Here is a 17,712-nt window from a genome sequence, read left to right as displayed (position 1 = left end):
CCCTCCACCTTCCCTACCTCCCACTCCCATAAAATAGACTACTCCTCTGGGTCTAAATCTGGGCAGATAGCTGACATGAAGCTGGGGCAGGGGGTGTGGTAAACCACGAAAGCAACCCCTTCCGCTGCACAAATGTGACGCCTGTCCCACTCCCCCCCCGCCCCCCCGCCCCCGGCCCCGGCAACAGGAGAAGAAGGGCAGACAAGTTACAGCTTGGCCTGAGTGGACAGAGCTCCGGGGGTCACGGGGAGGTCAGCTTTGAAGGAGAAATCCCAATGAAATATAAACACAGCATTGTGGAAACCAGACAAATCTCCCATAGCTTGTCCAGCCAGCGTTAATCTCGCCATCAGCTGTGGTGCATAATCCAAACAAACGGATCCGGCGGTTCGTACATCTGGAAGCTGTCATCTTCTGGGGCCTCCAAACGGCAGTCCATGTATCTGATACAGCCCATCTACCAACCTGGCTTCTACACCCCTTGGGAGGGTCAAGAGTGGCAGGGAGCAAAGAGACATGGAGGATTCGGAGGGTCAGGTGCCCTGGGGAGAAGGCACCTGAGGTTATTTGGTATTTTAAAGCAATTATTGTTGGGTGTTCATTTTTCAGTCATTTTTCTCCAAATATGTCAAAAACCACAACTCCTTGCACCTGTATGTGGGCGCCCGCTATTGCAGTCTAATACAATAAGCATCTTACCTACCTAATAAGCATCTTCATTTTTAAAAGTGCACAGGGGACCAGGAGAAGAAAGGAGCTGCATTTCAGCAGGTCTTTCTATCCCTTGTCAAACGTACCCAAACAGCCCCAGAGAGCAGAAACTGGGGGATCACTTTGAAAAGGGGAGGTAAAATCAGAGCCCACACGACCCATACAAGCTCAAGGCTTCAGCCCCTCACTGTGCCTTCGGCTCTGCTGCAGAAGGGCACCCGGGGGGAAAGTGGTTTGTGACAGGAGCATCTGGAGGAGAGCTAGACCATTGAAGAGCTAATGCACTGCGCAGGCTGCCAAAAGGAGCTCTCGTTTCAATATGAACTAAGTCCACTGGTGTCTCTTCCTGCTTTTTACAAAGTCATCGTCATGCAAAACCCTTCATCTTACTTCTTGAAATGCAACAAGGTCTGTCTTCAAAATTAAATGACCCAAAGGAAGAAAATATTCTAATATACAGCTTTTTCTTTCTTCCATGGCTTGCCCCCTCCCATGTCAACTTGTCAGGCTGTTTTTTTAAATTTGATATTTAATGTAATTCTAAGAAAACAAACTTAAATTATTAGAATAAAAAAATTAGTTACCATTAGTTACCTAGATCAGTAAATATGGAGATGGGGAGGGGGCATTATCTTAAAGAAGAAAATTCTTTTGCATTTATGGAGGTCTGTTTGCAGCCACAACTCCATCATAATAAAAGCCTTCCATCTGCACAGCATGGGTCTTCCAATTGGAATCTATTATCTCAACCAGTGCTTCTCAATTGGGGTGATTTTGTGCATTCTCCCGCCCCCCCACCCCCATTTGGCAATGACTAGAGACATCTTTGGTTGTCACAACTGGGAGGTTGCTACTGGCATCTAGTGGGTAGAGTTCAGGGATGCTGCTAAACATCCTACAAAGCACACGGCAACCCCCTTAATGTAGAATTATCCAGCAAAATGTCAATAGTGAGAAAACTTGCTCTGAACTGCAAGAAAGGATGGTGAAGTTCATTTATCTCCTACAACTGACTGAGTTCAAGCCAAGAACACTGAAGGCGTCATACTAGCAAGGAACAAACTTGAGAGCACTTACAAACATCAAGCAGGCATTAAAAACATTTTTAAAAATTTTTCTTAAAAAAAAAATCAAAGTCACAACTTGCATCCTCTCCCCTCGCTAGCCTCCAGAGATGTTAATAACCAAACACAAGGCAATATGGATTCATTTCAAGGCTGTTACTGCCCTTTACAGTAAAAGAAGCCAGGGGGTGGGCAAAGCTTGGGGGGGGGAAGCTCAAAGAGATAAATGAACGTTCTGTTACTGGAGAGCTGTCAACAACAAACTTGTGTCCGAGACAGCGTTGGAGGGGGCGTAGATATTAAAGGAGACAGGAGAATAAAGGTGCTAAGCCAAAAGGAGAAGCCAACCGAGAAATGGGCAAGATTACAAATAAAGTTATTTGCCTTCTGTGCCCAGAAGGGTGAAATCCAGGTGAAGCACACCAGCAACAGGCAGCACCCTAGAGGCCAAATACGCTAGTGTGGAGAATGACACAGGCAAAGAAGGGCTGAAAGGAAGAGCCTGCCACTCAGTCAAATGCCCTGCACACACCAGACCTTCCTGCCATGTGGCTCGGCCTTCTAGGCCTTGGGGCTCCCCACCTCAGACTGAAGTCCCAATGGGAGGCAAGCATTTGGGAGTTCTCCTGTCCGCTGACCCTCCGTCCTGGAGCGCCCCAGCACCCCCACCTCTCCAAGCCCTGCGGCCTGGCTCAGTCCCTCCCTGTCCAGGCTGTCCTGGATGGCGTTCCTGCCATCCCGCATCCGGTCTGTGTGCCCCGGCTGGGTGGAGGTCCTCTGAGAGCACGGGCTGTGGCCTTTCACCAACACCTCTCTGGAGCTGAGTGCAGTGCCTGGTATAGAGCAGGCACGGAGAGTGTGCGCTGAAGGAATATTTTTACATTTAAAGAACAATTAGTCTCTCCCTGACCTTGCCGCCACAGGCTTGTGTTTCGGTAACAGATGTCCACTACATCATTCCACATACTCTTTTCCTGAACCTCATGACTCCAATCACAAGTGAGCTATATTTGATATTTTTGACTTGCAAATACTATAACCCTAAGACCTAAGCTAGCACCTAATGCATACTGAGTTTCTTAAAAGAAACTGGTTGCTGTTGCAATGATTACAGCAGTCATTGTACGAACATTTTGACAACAGAATCAAAGAATTCTTATCACCAATGCGATAAAAATATAAGAGTCTTCCTTATCTAGCTTATATTGGTCTGCACAGCGCAGCCCATGTATTCAAACTGTCTTTATAAAGCCACATTCCCCCAGCACGCTGAAGCATGAAAGTCAAATCAGTGATACAGTCTAGCAAGTGGATCCTTTTAATTTGCTGACTATATTAAAAAGATAACAATTACTTTGGCAAATACAAGGATGTATGTAGTAAGTCTATGTGGAGACACAAATACAAAGGTAAGTGGAGATATACACAGTTGAACAACACAGGTTTGAACTGTGCAGGTCCACTTACATGCAATTTTTTTCGATAAATACAGTAGAGTACTGTAAATATATTTTTTCTTCCTCCTGATCTTTGCAATAATGTTTTCTTTTCTCCAGCTTACTCTATTCTAAGAATACAGCATATGATACATATAACACACAAAATATGTGTCAACCGACTTTATGTTATTGGTAAGGCTTCCAGTCAACATAGGCTATTAGTAGTTAAGTATTTGGAGAGTCAAAAGTTACACATGGGTTTTCAACTGTGCAGGGGTCAGTCAGTGCCCCAAACGCCCCACACTGTTCAAGAGTGAACTGGTATATACGTGTATTTGTGTATAGGTATGTAGACTATACATATCTCCAGTTGCCTTTGCATATTTAGCTATGTCGTGTGTGTGGTATGTCTTTTTTTTTTTAAAAATCATGGGGGAAATAAGCATTTTCCCAAACTGTCCCTCAGCATTCCTCTCTCCTTAAAAATCTCATGTTTTTCTCAGTCTGTCGCTTTTTAACTAGGGAAATATGCAATCTCTATTCGTTTGGTTCTTTAGTGTAGCAAACACCCTTGTTTATGCTCAGAACATTTATAGTCTCCTTTAAGAAAACAACGATCTAACAGACTTCTTGCCTGATAGTGATGAGTAATTTATCAGAGATTAAAGTACAATTAACCTGCATTCCAAGTTGCTCTTCATTTTCCTCTGCTACAGTCTAGGACAGCAGGGAATTCCAACTCCTGAAAACAAACGCTTACACTACTTACTGTTGATATGAACACCAAGCTCACTACCTCATAAACAAGAACTCCTCACTGTTACCTCTTCTTTGAACTTAAGTCAAAATTATAAAATGATATGGTGGTCTTACGAGATCCCGGGTTGGGTTTACCTGTATTTATGAAACTATTGCTTCTTCTACATGGGAAGAGTCTAGCAGCACACAATGAATGAATGAATGGATGAATGAATGAATGACAAATCAAGAGACCAAGTTGACTTAAGTCATTAGGAGGCAAAGTGGACATTTTTGTAAAATGGAAGAATAATTCAGTTATTACAGGCAAAAACATCACATACACTATTGTGTTATAAAAATAAGCATAATAATAGATAGCTACTTTATTGAGTTGTGAGACACGTGTTAATAGATAATAAACAGTAATGGTAGTTGAGCAACAAGTGATAGTATTAAGTAAATAACATTTGGTTAAAGAACCAGTGAGCCACACTGAAACCACCAAAACAGAAATGGGAAGAAAAATAACTGAGGCCCAAAGTCAGCAAAATGAGTCCTGTCTGAGGTGTCACTCCTTCATACTCTTTCACTAAACTAGAGCCCAGGTGACACTACCACTAATCATGTTCCTCCTCCTTTCAGGACTTGAAACAAATTGTCACATGCAGAAACAGGTGCTTCTAGAAATATACAATGTGAAGAAAATAAATCACGTTTTTCTTTACACTTATTAATGCCTACCAAAAAATCTTGCTCAAAACAGCAAAAAATTATCTTTTGTCATCACCACTGATACCTAACAAATTTGTTGGTCGGAGTGTTGTAAAGTGAACAGATGCACAGAGCTGGGAAGCCCCTCAGCTCATCCCTTGTTCTGTCCTAGGACCTATGGTAGCTCCCCACAGTCTAGCCAATCACATCATTTCCCAACTACAGCCTACTGTCTTGGGCACACCTGCATCATGGCACTCTATTCCCACCACACCAGGAGCCTCCACTCAGCTTGGGCCTCTGCTTGACCCCTTTTTCTGAGCTTCTGCCCAGACATCCCTCCTTCCTTCTCTCTCTTTCCAGGTCATCGTAATTTACCTCAGCACTTCCACGGAAGCTTTTTTTCCCATTTGACTTTCATGGCCCACTTCAACTGTGAGCTCAAATTTACTGCAAGTGCACTCAATTCCAGTATTTTTAATTGCAAGCATTTGTGCACAAGAAGTGTCTCACAGACGGGACATGATAGGCACTCCGCAAACTTGTTGCTAAGGTGTTAAGACATATTGGTATATATAAGGTCTAAGGTATATTGATGCTCAGTAAAACTCTTCTTTTATCTACCAATGACAGGGAAATGCTTAACTGAGGTAAATCACCCCACGGACTGAATCCAAAGAATAGTTTTGTATTAATTACCAACTTACTTAAGGCAAGAATGTTTTCTGGTCTTAATTATTTGGACTATTATTTTAATTGTCACTTCTCAATTAAAGACTCCACAATATGCTTCCAAAACACTGAGAGCTGAATCTTCACAAACAAGGCAAACTTAACAAAATATTCTCCAAGGTTAGTTTTCCAACAGCATTCTGAAAGGGATCAGTGACGTAATTACACATATAACTCTCAGGCTTCCAAATTTTGTGTTAGGTAGCTTTCACTAGGAATGCTCTAGATAGTCTGGTTTGAAATATCTACATAATTACCTCAATCCTTCCTTCCCATCCCATTGTAAGAGATATCCAAAGCAGTATTTAGGGGTTAAAATGTTTCCAAATAGCAAGACTGTCACTTTCCAGAAAAAGAATTAAAAAAACAACCACCCACAACAAGAACCACCCCCCCAAAAAAAACCAAAAATACCCGTATCACCAAAAGAATGTAAAATGTTTCCGTCTTGAGGGGCGAGGGGGATCTATTTTAAATTTACAACTGCTTAAAAAAAAAAAAAAAGGCTTCAAGAACCCCCAAATGGAGAAATGTTGAATAAAAGACTGGCAGAACCCCTTGGAGAGCTCCTGTGTGGCCCCTCCCTCCAAACCCGAGTTCTTAAAACACATTTGTTCTTTCGGCCTGCAAAACGCAGCCTTGCTCCGAAATCATTCCATTTAAAAAGACCCCACCCTCGAGGAAACATTAATCTACTTTGCAAACATGCGTTCCAGTCTATGCTTTACTGTTTTTTATTTCAACTCCTTTCCTCCCCACCCCCACTTTTTTTTTTTTTTTTGTACCTTGAGACAAATGTTTTTTTCCCCCAGAGTTGAAAGCTGTCCAAAAACAGGACCACACACGCCGCTGCCTCCGCAGGCCCGCGCTGCGCCCGCCCCCGCCCTCCCCGGCGCGGCGGCTGCGGCCGCCGGGGGCGCGCACACTCCCTCCAGCCGGAGGGGTGGCCTCTCTATGCCCCCCCCTTCTTTCTCTTTGGACGTGGTGGGTGGGGGTGGGGGAGGGAAGGACGCCGAGGACTAGAGCCAGGAGCCGAGAGGCCTTCCTCCGGCCGCGTTGCGGGCGCGGCGGCAGCGAGCGGCGGCGGCGGCAGGCCCCGGGGGCCCCCGGCCGCGCGGAGTGGTCCGTCCCGCGGAGGGGCCCCGCGCCCCCGCCTGCCCGCCCTCGCCACTCTCTCCCACAACACCTAGCAAAGCGCAGCGCCCCGAGTAGATTACAGCGCGGCCTTTGTCGGGCGGGCCTGGCTCCCGGCCAGGCGCCCAAACAATAAACAATTCCCCCTGGTGCGGGCAGGGGGTTCTCGCTCGCCACAGAAAGGCCCTAGGTGTATGCTGGCAAATATCTTTATCAGTTGGAAGGAGGCAGGGAAAGGGGCCCCGGCTGGGGGACGAGAGGGCGCCGCGGCGGGCGCTGGGTCTCTTACCTTCCACCCACAGCTCCTCCACATTGGTCTCGAGATTAGCTGCCTTTAATCCCACAGCGAAGGCCCCAAATATGAGGAGGCCCACAACCAAGAACTTGCCGCAGTTTTTTTGAATGTAACAACCCAGTTTAAATAAGAGTCTCTGAAACTTCGCTCTCAGCCACAGCGGCGCTTTCCGGCCAGTAGCTTTCCCCTGAGGATGAAGCAGAAGGGAGGAGTGAGCGCCGGGGAGTCGTGGCCCGCGCGCCCACGCCCGCTTGCGCGCACCCGCCCGCGGATCCCGCGACAGCCGTGGGGAGGGGGATACCCTCGGGCCTGGATCCCAGGCCGGCCCCGGGTAATGCGAGCGGCGTGGGCCTGGACATAAATCAACGTCGGGATGCAGCGTGGAAGCTGCACCTTGGCGACAGCAGGGGCGCCCCCACGCACGACCCGCGCAGCATCCCCGAAGGTGTCTTGGGGTCGCTGGGGAGAAGGGCTGCAAGAACAGAGGGAAGGGGAAGCCGAGGCAAAGAGGAGAGAAATCGCTCAACACAGGCAATATTCACACCGGAGCTGGGAAGGGAGGGGCTGCGCAATCTCTGCGTTGGAGCCCACCATTTAAGAGCCAGCAAACCATGGGTCGATTCCCCGCAAGTCAAGCGCCATCCTTTACCCCTCTCCGGATGCCCCGGCAAGGATGGGGGCAGGGGAACGAACGCGCTCTGGGAACAATGTATTGCAGGCTCCCCGATCCTGACCCCCGCCCGGCGTGGTAGTAAGTGGGGATCCACGTGGTGAGCGCGGCCGCCGGAGCTCACTCGCGACGCATTTCCAAAGCGTTGGGAGACGCTGTGTGAGCTGAATTAGGAAGTGGGGCAGCCATCTGCAACTTACGACAATATTTGTGATCGGAAGAGGGCAGCCACATGGATCTTTCCCTCCTCTCCCTTCCCATCTGGTTAAACGTAAAAAGTAGCCAAGTGCACAGGGGAAGGGCCCAGGCCGGCGCAGGCGGGGGTCCTGGCTGGGCTGTGGCTGCTCCCGGCGGCGGCGTTTCCCCGGCGCTGGCCGCTGCCCCGGCGGGCCCCCGTCTGGGTGCTCGCCTTCCCCGGATTCCACACATTTCAGCGAGCCTCGTAAACACAATGAACCCGGCCGCTTGGCAGACCAGTACCGCGGATTTAAGGTGGCAATTTGTTTACAACTTTCCCTTTCCCCCCAGGCTCTAAGAAGAAGTGGTTCAAAAACTAAAAAGGAAGAGGGGAGATGCCTTCTTCCAAGGATAATTTTTAAGGGGGCAGAGATTTCATGCTCCACAAAAGCAAAACCGGCTGCCAAAAAAGGAAACCACCTTTATTTCGGCTCCCTCCCCCCCTTCCTCTCTCCGCCTCCCTCCACTCCGCCTCCCCCTCCAAGATGTTAAGAAATGTGGCAGCATTACAGGGGTTTAGGTTGCAAATAGGGGCAGGGGCGCAGGAGCAGGGGTCTCCGGGGCCGGGGGCACTGGGCATTGCCGCGCTGCGGCCGCCCTAGAGGTGGTCCACTGTGGACCGCTTTCCAGTGCTCCGGAAAAGGCATGCCGGGGAGGGCGCGTGCACACACACACACACACACACACACACACACACACACACACACACACACACCCTCCACCCCCTGCGGACCTCAGACAGCCCTTTCCTCCTAGGACCGGAGGGAGGGTTTGAATTTTTCAATCCCCACTTGTCTGCTTCTTTTCCTGGAGAGGTGTGTGTGAGTGCTTGTTTGCGTGCGTGCGTGTGTGTGTGTGTGTGCGTGTGTGTGTGTGTGTGGCGGGGGCGATCCCAAAGAGGAAGAGGAGGGAAGAGTGGGAGGAGAGGAGAGAGTCTGAAATGCACCTTGGAAATCTGCTCCAGAGCGAAGGCGGCGTCGCAGTAGCTGGGCCGGTGCAGATAGTCCCGGTCCAGCGCGGCGCTGCGGCGCAGCCCCCCGGTCCGTCTGCGCCTCCCGCCGCCGGCCGGCCGGCCCGGGGCCCCGCTGCAGCTGCCGCCGCCGCCGCCGCGGTCCTGGGGCTCGGCGGCGTTACCAGCCGAGGCCATGTTGTTGCCGCCGCCGCCGCCGCCGCCGCCGCCGCCGCGGGAACCGAGGCTTCCCGGGCGGCCCGGCGCGCTGCTGCCGCCGCTGCGGGCTCCCGGCGCGCCCGGGCGCTCGGCTGGCGAGGACGCTGCTGGCCGCCGGCTGCTCGGGCTGGGGCTCCGGTTGACAGACCTGCTGCTGTCGCTGCTGATGCCGCTGCTGCTGCTGCTCACACGGCGGGCGCTGCTGCCGCTGCGGCCGCAGCCGCTGCCGGGGAGTCAGACCCTGCGCCTTCCATTGCCACATTGCGCGGGGGTCCCGAGGTCTCTGCGGCCGCCGCTGCCCACATCCAGTTCTCGGGAGGGCGAGAGCCGGCGCGCGGAGCCAGCCTGTCCTTCGGGCGCTCGCACGGCGCTCCTCGAGATCCCCAACTCCCCCTACCCGCCCCCCGCCCCGCGCCGCGACCCCTTCACTGCAGAAAGCGCCAGCAAATCCCCGCCGCTCCCGCCGGCCTCGCCGGCTCCCTCGGCGCCTCCCGGGTCGCTCGAGCGGCCGCGGAGGGTAAGCGCAGAGCCACCGCCGCGGGGTCCGTGCGTGCCCAGTGGGTCTCAGCGCTGCCGGGCCGGGGCAGCCGCCGCCGCCGCCGCTGCTCTCGCGGCGGCTGCTGCTGGCGGTGGCGGCTCCTGAAGCTGCTGCTCGGGCTGCTCGGGCTCTGGCTGCTGGGTTCGCGGTGGCTGTTCGGTCCCGGACTCTGCTTTCTTGTGCTCCTCGCCGACCCGCTGGACCATTCTGCCCCAGTGCAGCGCGCCTCACTCGCTCCCGGGACCTGGGGACTCCGCTCTGTGTGTGTGCAGCGGGCAGCGGCCGCAGCAGCTCCTTGATTCAATAGATGAGATGGAAGAAGAAAAAAAAGAACTCTCTCCATTTGGAGAAAGAGGAGGAGGAGGGGAGGGGGTGGAGGGGGAGAGACCGAGCGAAAGAGAAAAAGGCTGGAGCTCCCGCCCCCGGGGCTGTCAGATGGCTTGGGTTTCTGCGACGCGATTGGCTCGCGGAGGGCAGAAATTACTCAGCAAACATGACTATTATTAGCTGCTTAGCAACAGCTCACCAAAGTAGAGAGACCACCCAGGTAGGCAACCCCAGTGTGTGCATCCCCGGCTTCGGGGGGAGCCTCCGAGAGCGCCAACCTTCTCGCATGCAATACTTCCATTAAGGAATGCTCCCCCCTCCCTTTTCTTTCTTATTCCTTTTCTTTTCAACAGTGTCTTCTTTTTGTAAGACGCCTTTTTCGCGCGCGCGCACACACACACACACACAGACACACACATACACCCACGAGCATTTGCCTCGCGATAGACACGGGGGGAAATGTAATATTTTTGTAAGCGCTTAAACAATTTCTGAAATTCCTCAAAGAGAAAACCCTTTCAGAGGCACCTTGGCCTCAAGCTGCAGCAAATACTGGGAGGTCCGGCTTGAATTCCCAGGCCTGCACCAATAATGACAGGGTGGTGGATAGTGCGCCAGTGTGTGCCAGATTTTTTTTTTCTCCTCTCTTTTCTTTTCTAACTAAAGAGAAGACTTAGGCTCTCGCAGGGAACAACGCCTCGCATTAAGATAAACAAAATGGAAAGTTAAAGAGGAAAGTAAGGACGTTGGGAAAAGCCACCCTTTCTTAAAATCCCCCCCCCCCACCCCACAACCCACGGCAGCACAGTCCCGGTTTGAAGGAGTCAGTGTTTTAAAAACGTGGAATCCAGACACCGAAGCAATCTTGTGGAGGCAGAGGCGTTTTTATTTGAATCTTTAATATGACATATGTAAAAAAGAAACAACAGAATCCTTTTAACAACCAGGAGCAACGGAATTGTTTTCACTGAGAAAGAGAAAAAAAGTTTTCTTGACTATTTGGGGTTCATTTGGACTCCCCCCTTTTATCACCCACAAGTCGTTGTTTAAATCATTTAAAGTCCGTTTTAAACGTTTTATTTTTTTTTTTCAAAAACTGGTACGCATCCTGTTATATTTAATAATAGCGTGACGTTGGGGAGAATAAAGGCTTTGATGTTGGATTCATTCGAAACAAATTGTGCGCTGATTGCGAGGACTTGTCAGTACACTGCGGCCAGTGTCACCGAGACAACCCGGGGATTCGCTTCCCCTTGGGGAAGAAAACACGCGACCCTCTGAAGTGGATCCTGGGGCCAGAGACATCTTAAACTACCTACATAGTTCCGATTTTTACTTAAAAATATAATTTTTTAAGAGCGTACTTTGTTTTTCTTGTTTGCAAGTTATTAAATCCTCCCTGAGATAGGGACCAGACCCACAAACTCTTCGATTCTGCTTCATTTTATTATTTTTCCCTTTCTTTTTTGAAAACGTGGTTGAACTGCAGAGGGGGACGCGCGGCAGCTAGAAGCCAACTGCAGCCGTGAAATGGGGCAGTGTGGCTTTAAGATGCACACGGTGTGTGTTCATTGAAAAAAAAGAAGAAAGAAAGGAAAGGAAAGAAAGAAACCCAGATGGAGGGAAAGGGGGAGGAGCGGGGAGAAGGCGGAGCCCACGCGACCACGTGACCCAGGGCCGGGCTCGGGCGGCGCGCGCTGGGCGGCCGTGGGGCCTGCACGCGCGCGCGTGCGTCCGCCTGCGCGCGCACCCGAGCTCCGGGACTCCCCGAGCGGCCCAGGCGGAGCAGGTAGGGAAGTCGGTGCGCTTGGCTCGCGCCGGGCGGACTCCACGTCTCCAGCTCGGCCTCCCGGGAGCCCAGAGGAGGCTCGCGCCCCGCCGGCGCGGACAGACGTGCCGGACGCGCCGTAGTACATTCCTGAAGGCGGTCCGGCCCCCTTACGTTGCCCAATGTCCGCGCGGCCTCCCGCAGCCGGCCAATGGCCGAGCGCACGGGTCTCTTCCCATTCAGCGGCTGGGTGTCCGCGGCCCCGGCCCGAAGGGGACTGCGGCGGGGCGCGCAGGCCACCGGGGCAGCCCACGCGGCTCTCGCGGGGGTTTTGTCGCCAGCCCTCCCCGCCCTCCTCCTGATCCTCTTTGGCGGTTTCCCCCTCCCTCCTTTCCGTCTCCCCTTTCCTTTCTTCTTCCTCTTTCACCCCTTTCTCCTCTCTATCCAGCCTCACCACCTTCCTTGTAGCTTTTTCTCCTTCCTGGTTTCGGTGGGAGGCCCTGTCTCCTGAATTCCAAACCGGCGGAACGTATGCGGTACCCCGGGCGGGGTAGGGTGTCCCGCAGAATAGAGACAAAGACAGCAGAAGTGTCTGAGGGTGTTTACGAGATCAAGAGGAGGACCGGAGTACCCGGCCAGCGCGGAAATTAAAAACTCAAAACTCCGAAGGAGCACGTGATTTTGTGCGCCGCTCTGGGAGGGCTGCTAAAATCCAGAAGGGAAGGCAAGCACCGTGCGATTGAAATGACACATTAATAAATAATATCGCAGGAGGAATGGGCTCGACACATAGCAAGTTTAATCTTGAAGCGAAATCCTGATTTTTATTTGATAAAGAACATAAAGTAGGAAAGGAGATTTATTCCAACTTTCCTTACTGAGTGGTTCTGCAGACGTTTCAAGTCAAACTATTAAGTGCTTGCCGCTGGAAATTATTTTTTAGAGTTGGGGGTTGTACCCCCTAGTTTTACATGTCAGTCTGTTTATATTTCAATCGTGCTGTATGGCAAGGTAATCATGTAGTATAGGTTGCTTCGTTTGTCTCTTCAAATTCCTTTACAGCGTTTTAGACCAAAACATTAGTTGTGCCTCCCAGTCTTTTATTTACAGCAATTTAAGTTTAGCTGCTTGGATTATGGAATTCTAAAATGAAATTATGGGCTGTGTACCCATCATGGTTCCTTATTACTCTCTGCACGCAGCTGCATATCCTCTCGTGCTGACTGCTGTTACATGTGCACCATTTCAATGGCAAAGCCTCTTCCACTCAGGCTCATTTCCCTCAGTTGGACTTAATTCCTAAACGTTTTGAACATTGATCTCCCGGGTTCTCAGCGCCCTCAGCCTCCTCACCCGCTGTTTGATAGGTTAACTTTTCAGCATCTCAGACAATAGTCCCCGCCTGTAAATTCTACCCATTGGTTCCAGGACGCAGTCTCCAGCCTGGGCTCTAACAAGCGCTATCTTAATCTCCCCACCCCCACCCGCCGCTTCCCCTGTGGTCTGCTTTTTTCCTACACAGAGATGAATTACTTTGAGGATCTAATTGGCCTTGTTTCTGTAACGTTTTAAGAAAGGGAAGAGGAGCCAGTGTAAAAGCCTGCTCGACTTGGGTGGTCAGGGCTGAGGCTGCCCCCAATTTGCCTCATTGCTGATGCATGCGAGTGCGACATTCCCAGCGATAATGTTGTTCCTAATCAATCTGCCCTTATTTACATTTGTAAGCGTTGTCGGCTTTAATATGCATGCCCTGTGCAGGGGACCGCTGCGCCACACCGGGTTTGTTAACTTCAACTAACCCTAAGAATTCTCCAGACCTGAGATGAGGCTGGCTGGAGGAGCCAGGCCTCTGAAGGTGTCTGCTGGGAAGACAGCCCCTTTAATGGCCTCTCTGCAGTGTGGCTCCCCTCCTGAGAGTTACCAAATAAGTGAGAGCTTGGGGCCTTTTCAACCAGCAGGAGTTGCTGACCCTCTTTGGGGCAACCGTTGAGTGTTCTCTTTCCCCTTTCCAAGTAAAGGGGAATGCATCATCTCAGTGCATCACTTGTCATTTAGGTCTTCCCACCATGATCCAAGACGTCATAGGACTCTGTAGTTTTCAAACAGATTTCTTTAAACTTTTAAACTATGAATATGAAAAATATTTCCCCTTCTCTGCTCCAATACTTAAAATATCTGTGGCCACACCACACACATCTCAAAAATGACATCCGATTATCCAAGTGATAACACTGAAATGAAACATCTGCCCTTTGTATTTGGACATTCCAATGATAAGCAATTGTGGGAGCTGGACTTGGTTGAGTAATGAGAAACCATAGTGAGATTTAACTTTTCACTGGTTTCTCAGATCCAACGAAATGGGTCTTTAAAATCTAGTGTAATTTAGCAAATTTTTGCAAAGTAGAAATGAATAAAGGGGTAAATGTATTCTACTAAGTTGACCTTTGGGCCTTGTTATAATTTTGCCTGAGTTTAATGCTCTTTTCCACAAATGCAAAGAATTGCAAATGTTACATTAAGTCCCTTAGTATGCCTGTTGAGAGGCTGTGATGGGGAGAGGAACTGGGGATTTGATGTAATATTCTATTTCTGGGTGGGGAGCCCAGGGTACAGGATGTGAGTGATGGGCCAGAGCCCGAGCGGTTGAAAGCAGGTACTTTGGATAAGGAGACTTGACTCAGTTCAAGCCAGTATGCCACCATCCACCACATTTTCTTGGCTCTCTAAGAATGCCTTATTATTTTCTCATTGGCAGCTTTTGTATTTACTTAAAAGGTGATGGTAGAAAATGAGTCTAAATGGTTTCAGGGGGGAGGGAAAAAAAAAGATTCAGCAGCCACAGAATGAGAAACCCCTAAGCATGACTCCCCTCCCCTTCCCCTTCTACCTTCTGTTTCCTCCCCCTATTCCCTCCTCCCCAGGACTGGAGGAAAGGGAACAGCTCTAGCCAACTTGTCAAAATAATGCTGCTAATTACCCCTGATCTCCTTTAATGGGAAGCTGCTCCCAATTCCACAAAGGAGTAAATGAGGGGTCTACAGCACAAACCCAGGAGCACTGGCATTTTTTTGAGCCTGCAGTGAGCTTGGGATGGGGGCAGAGGGTGGCAGAGGGGAGATGTCCTGAGAAGGTCCCAGAAATCTCCACATTTATTACTCCAGGTTCAAATATTAGCTTGAAAAGGGGAATTAGACTTTATGCGGTGCCAAAGCTTTGGGTCACCAACTACAGAGAAAATGTTCAGAGCCTACAATGAACTTGAAAGAAAACATAGCATTTGATCCTTGTACTGATTTCCCCCCTTCTCAAGTATCTTCTTAGCCACATTACTCCAGTGGATAGAGATGTATTCTAGAAAGACCCAGACTTTGAACACTTTTTTCCTCCATCTCTCTCTTGCCTCATCTCTATCTCCGCATCTAATATATCTATATCAAGCTTTGCATTTGGCAGAAGGCACACCATTCATTTCAGTGATCTCTGCCATTGGGTCTTGCATGAAAAAGAAGCTGAGCAACATGATCCCTTTGACCCACTGCTGGAGCAACAAATTTATTAGAGATATAGGCATGAGAAATGAAAGGGAAGTAAAACAATTCCAGCTTATTGTGTGTCTCTTTCATACTGCTAATCCGGTTTACACATCACGCCTACATGTCTCAATAGGGCTTTATACACTGTGGCAGAGGCGGGAGAAAATAAAAGGTGTGTGTGTGTGAGAGAGAGAGGAGGAATGAGGATAAAAACAGGGAAGACATATTTTAATCCATATTGATTTGCTTCATCAGTTTTTCTATCTGTAGAAAGTTGAAGACAGTTTGTAAAAACAGTCTTTCCCCCCACCACAAAATAATTCCAAATGGTGTGAACTCCTATTCAAATAGTTTGTTAGATTAGGACTAGATTATAACCAGAAATTAGATACACTTCTCACAGTGAGTTTGAAATGAAGCTAATACCCCAAATTGAGAATGGGCCTATTGGTGTCCACCTTGATTGAACATTTTAATACAAAAAGATCTTGGACTCAAAGGCATTTTACAGCCTTGTGGAAGGAAGCTGGGTGACAGCTGGAACACACAAACTCACAATTGAAAGCCCCTTGTTTTACAACATGGGTGCACAATGCACCTGAGGCAACAATTTATCCTGAGGTACCACCCAGAAATAAGTTACAGTAACAAAGGATGACACCAAAAAGCATTGTCTTTCTTTGTGAAGGCAATTAATAGCATGTTGAACTACTGGAGGAAAAAAAAAAATCGAACACACAGAATGCTGAAAAAGGACTTGTAGCTCAAGACCTCAGTTATACAATTATTAAATATTTAGGGCCGCCCATTGTGGGTCTTTATTATTTGCGTCTAGTTCTTTTATATTTCCCCTCCCCAGGGAGGAAGGAGGGATAAAAATGGAAGAAGACAGTCTTCTCTCCCAGGTCTCGGAAAAGAGAGGTCTCTGGGTGTCTTCCACAGACAACAATCCATATGGTTCTTCTTAGGTGTTGGAAATTGAGATCTGAAAACTTTGCACTGATTGCTCATCCACACACTAGGAGTCATTTTTCACATGAACTTAAATATCTGGAGGCATAGCACACGTCACACAGAGGTACAGTCTCTGGAGGTCCTGTGGGCCCAGTGTCGGCATCGGGTCTAAAGGGGTTTGAGTCGGCCCGCCCCAGCTCAGGGCTCCCCTGAGGCCACACTCTGCACCCCGGCTAGCCGCCGACCTCTTTAACGGGTGGCAGGCACCAGAAGGCCCGCTGCCGTGGGCGCAAGCGTCAACACGTACCTCTCTCCCACCCGTGGCCCCTTCCTGAACTCAGAGCAGCACCTCTGGCCTCTTTTCCCACCAACGGCGGCGGGAGGGGGGAAGTGTGAGCCCCGGGTTTTTAAGGTGCTTCTCGGCTAGCCCCGGCTGTCGCACTCCCGGCGTGCGGGTGCGGGAGCGTGCGCCCGTGCCCTCCAGCAGGTCTCCACCAGCGCCACCGAGACGAGAGGGCTCGCTCCGCTGCGCGCGCGCCCTCGGCCCCCACCCTCCCCCCTCGGCGCTGTCACTCTCCGCACCAGCCCTTCCAGCCCAGCTCTGCCTCCGCTGGCGAGTCGGGAGCCACCAGCAGGCTGAGGAGCGGAAGCCAAGGTGGCGACCCTTTCAAGCGTGAAAATGGGATCCCAGGCGACCCCCTCCGTGAGAATTCCCCCCGGAGCCGTTCCCCCGGCCGGGCCTGCCGCGGTCGGCCCCCTCCCCGCCCCGCGGGGCCGGCCTCGGGGGGCGGGGGGCCCGCGGCGAGCGAGCGAGCGAGGGAGCGTTGGAGACGCGGGCCGGCGCTCCCGCGCCCCGGCGGCGCAGCCCACCCAGCCCCGCGGCCCCGGCGCGCCGCCCGCCCCTCCCGCCCGGCGCCCGGCCCTCCGTCCGCCGCGCGGGGCGCCCGGCCCCGCAATCCCGCGGCCCCGGGACGCACGCGGCGCGAGGGCGAGGCGGCGGTGGCGGCGGCGGCGGCCGCGCCGGCTGCACTCACCATAGCCGGCCGTCAAGCCCTGCCCGGAGCGCGGGTGCCGATGGCGCGGACGCTGGGCTTGGATTTCACATCAATTCCTTTTTTTCCCCTCGCCCCCCTTTCCTGCTCCTCCGCTCCTCCGTCTTCTCCCCGTCTTCCCTGGTCTCCCCCTAGGCTTGTCGCTGCGGGTCTCTTTGTCCTCCCTGTCGTCGTCTTTTTCTTCGTCTTCGTTTTCGTCTTCTCCTCCTCCTCCTCCGTCTTTACAAAAGGAACGGAAAGTGTAAAAACCCCGGCGCGCTGGGCCGCCGGAGGCTTTCGGCGGAGTGCAGCGCGGACTCACAATTACAAGCCTGTTTCTATTAAGCAGTTCCATGGCCCTCGGCGTGGGTGGTCTGCCGCGCCATAGGCAGGACCTGTCAGGGTCACGTGACAGATCCGAAAACTTTACCCCTTTACAATAAACTCAAGGAAAGCAAAGTAAACTCGAGGAACGTGCTATCAGCACAGCCCTCCTGGGTAAACAGGCGCTCCCCTCCCCGCCTTCCTGGGAGGCGCCCAGCCGCGCGAGCTCCGGCGAGCCCCGGTCGCCCCCTCCCCGCCCCCCACTCCCGCGGCCCTGTCTGCGGGGGGCCGCCGGGCGGGGGGCCTCGGCTCGCCACCTCGCCTTCCCCACC

General features: G+C 51.5%; 1 protein-coding gene across 8 annotated transcripts in view; it reads right to left on the bottom strand.

The window, feature by feature from the left end:
* PTCH1 (patched 1) overlaps positions 1-17,190 on the bottom strand; it is a 70,470-nt gene extending 53,280 nt beyond the window's left edge. For 5 of the 8 annotated variants that reach the window (XR_003523695.1, XM_027615605.2, XM_027615604.2 and 2 more), the window contains exons 1-2: positions 8,681-8,896; positions 6,822-7,014 (exon numbers count right to left, since the gene is read on the bottom strand). Coding sequence is in view for 6 of the 8 variants with exons in the window: in XM_027615605.2 (XP_027471406.1) it covers positions 6,822-7,014; positions 8,681-8,881 (394 nt within the window). In the remaining 2 variants the exon portion in view is untranslated. Of the gene's footprint in view, positions 1-6,821; positions 7,015-7,418; positions 7,651-7,697; positions 7,951-8,680; positions 8,897-17,059 lie in introns of those variants that run through there. The other 3 variants (XM_027615607.2, XM_027615609.2, XM_027615608.2) reach the window with 3 other exon arrangements.
* Between the last annotated feature and the right edge of the window lie 522 nt (positions 17,191-17,712).

Source organism: Zalophus californianus, chromosome 13 (assembly GCF_009762305.2).
Source record: "Zalophus californianus isolate mZalCal1 chromosome 13, mZalCal1.pri.v2, whole genome shotgun sequence".
Lineage (NCBI taxonomy): Eukaryota > Metazoa > Chordata > Mammalia > Carnivora > Otariidae > Zalophus > Zalophus californianus.
The sequence above is the reverse complement of the archived record's forward strand: the minus strand, read 5'-3'. Positions and strand labels throughout refer to the sequence as shown.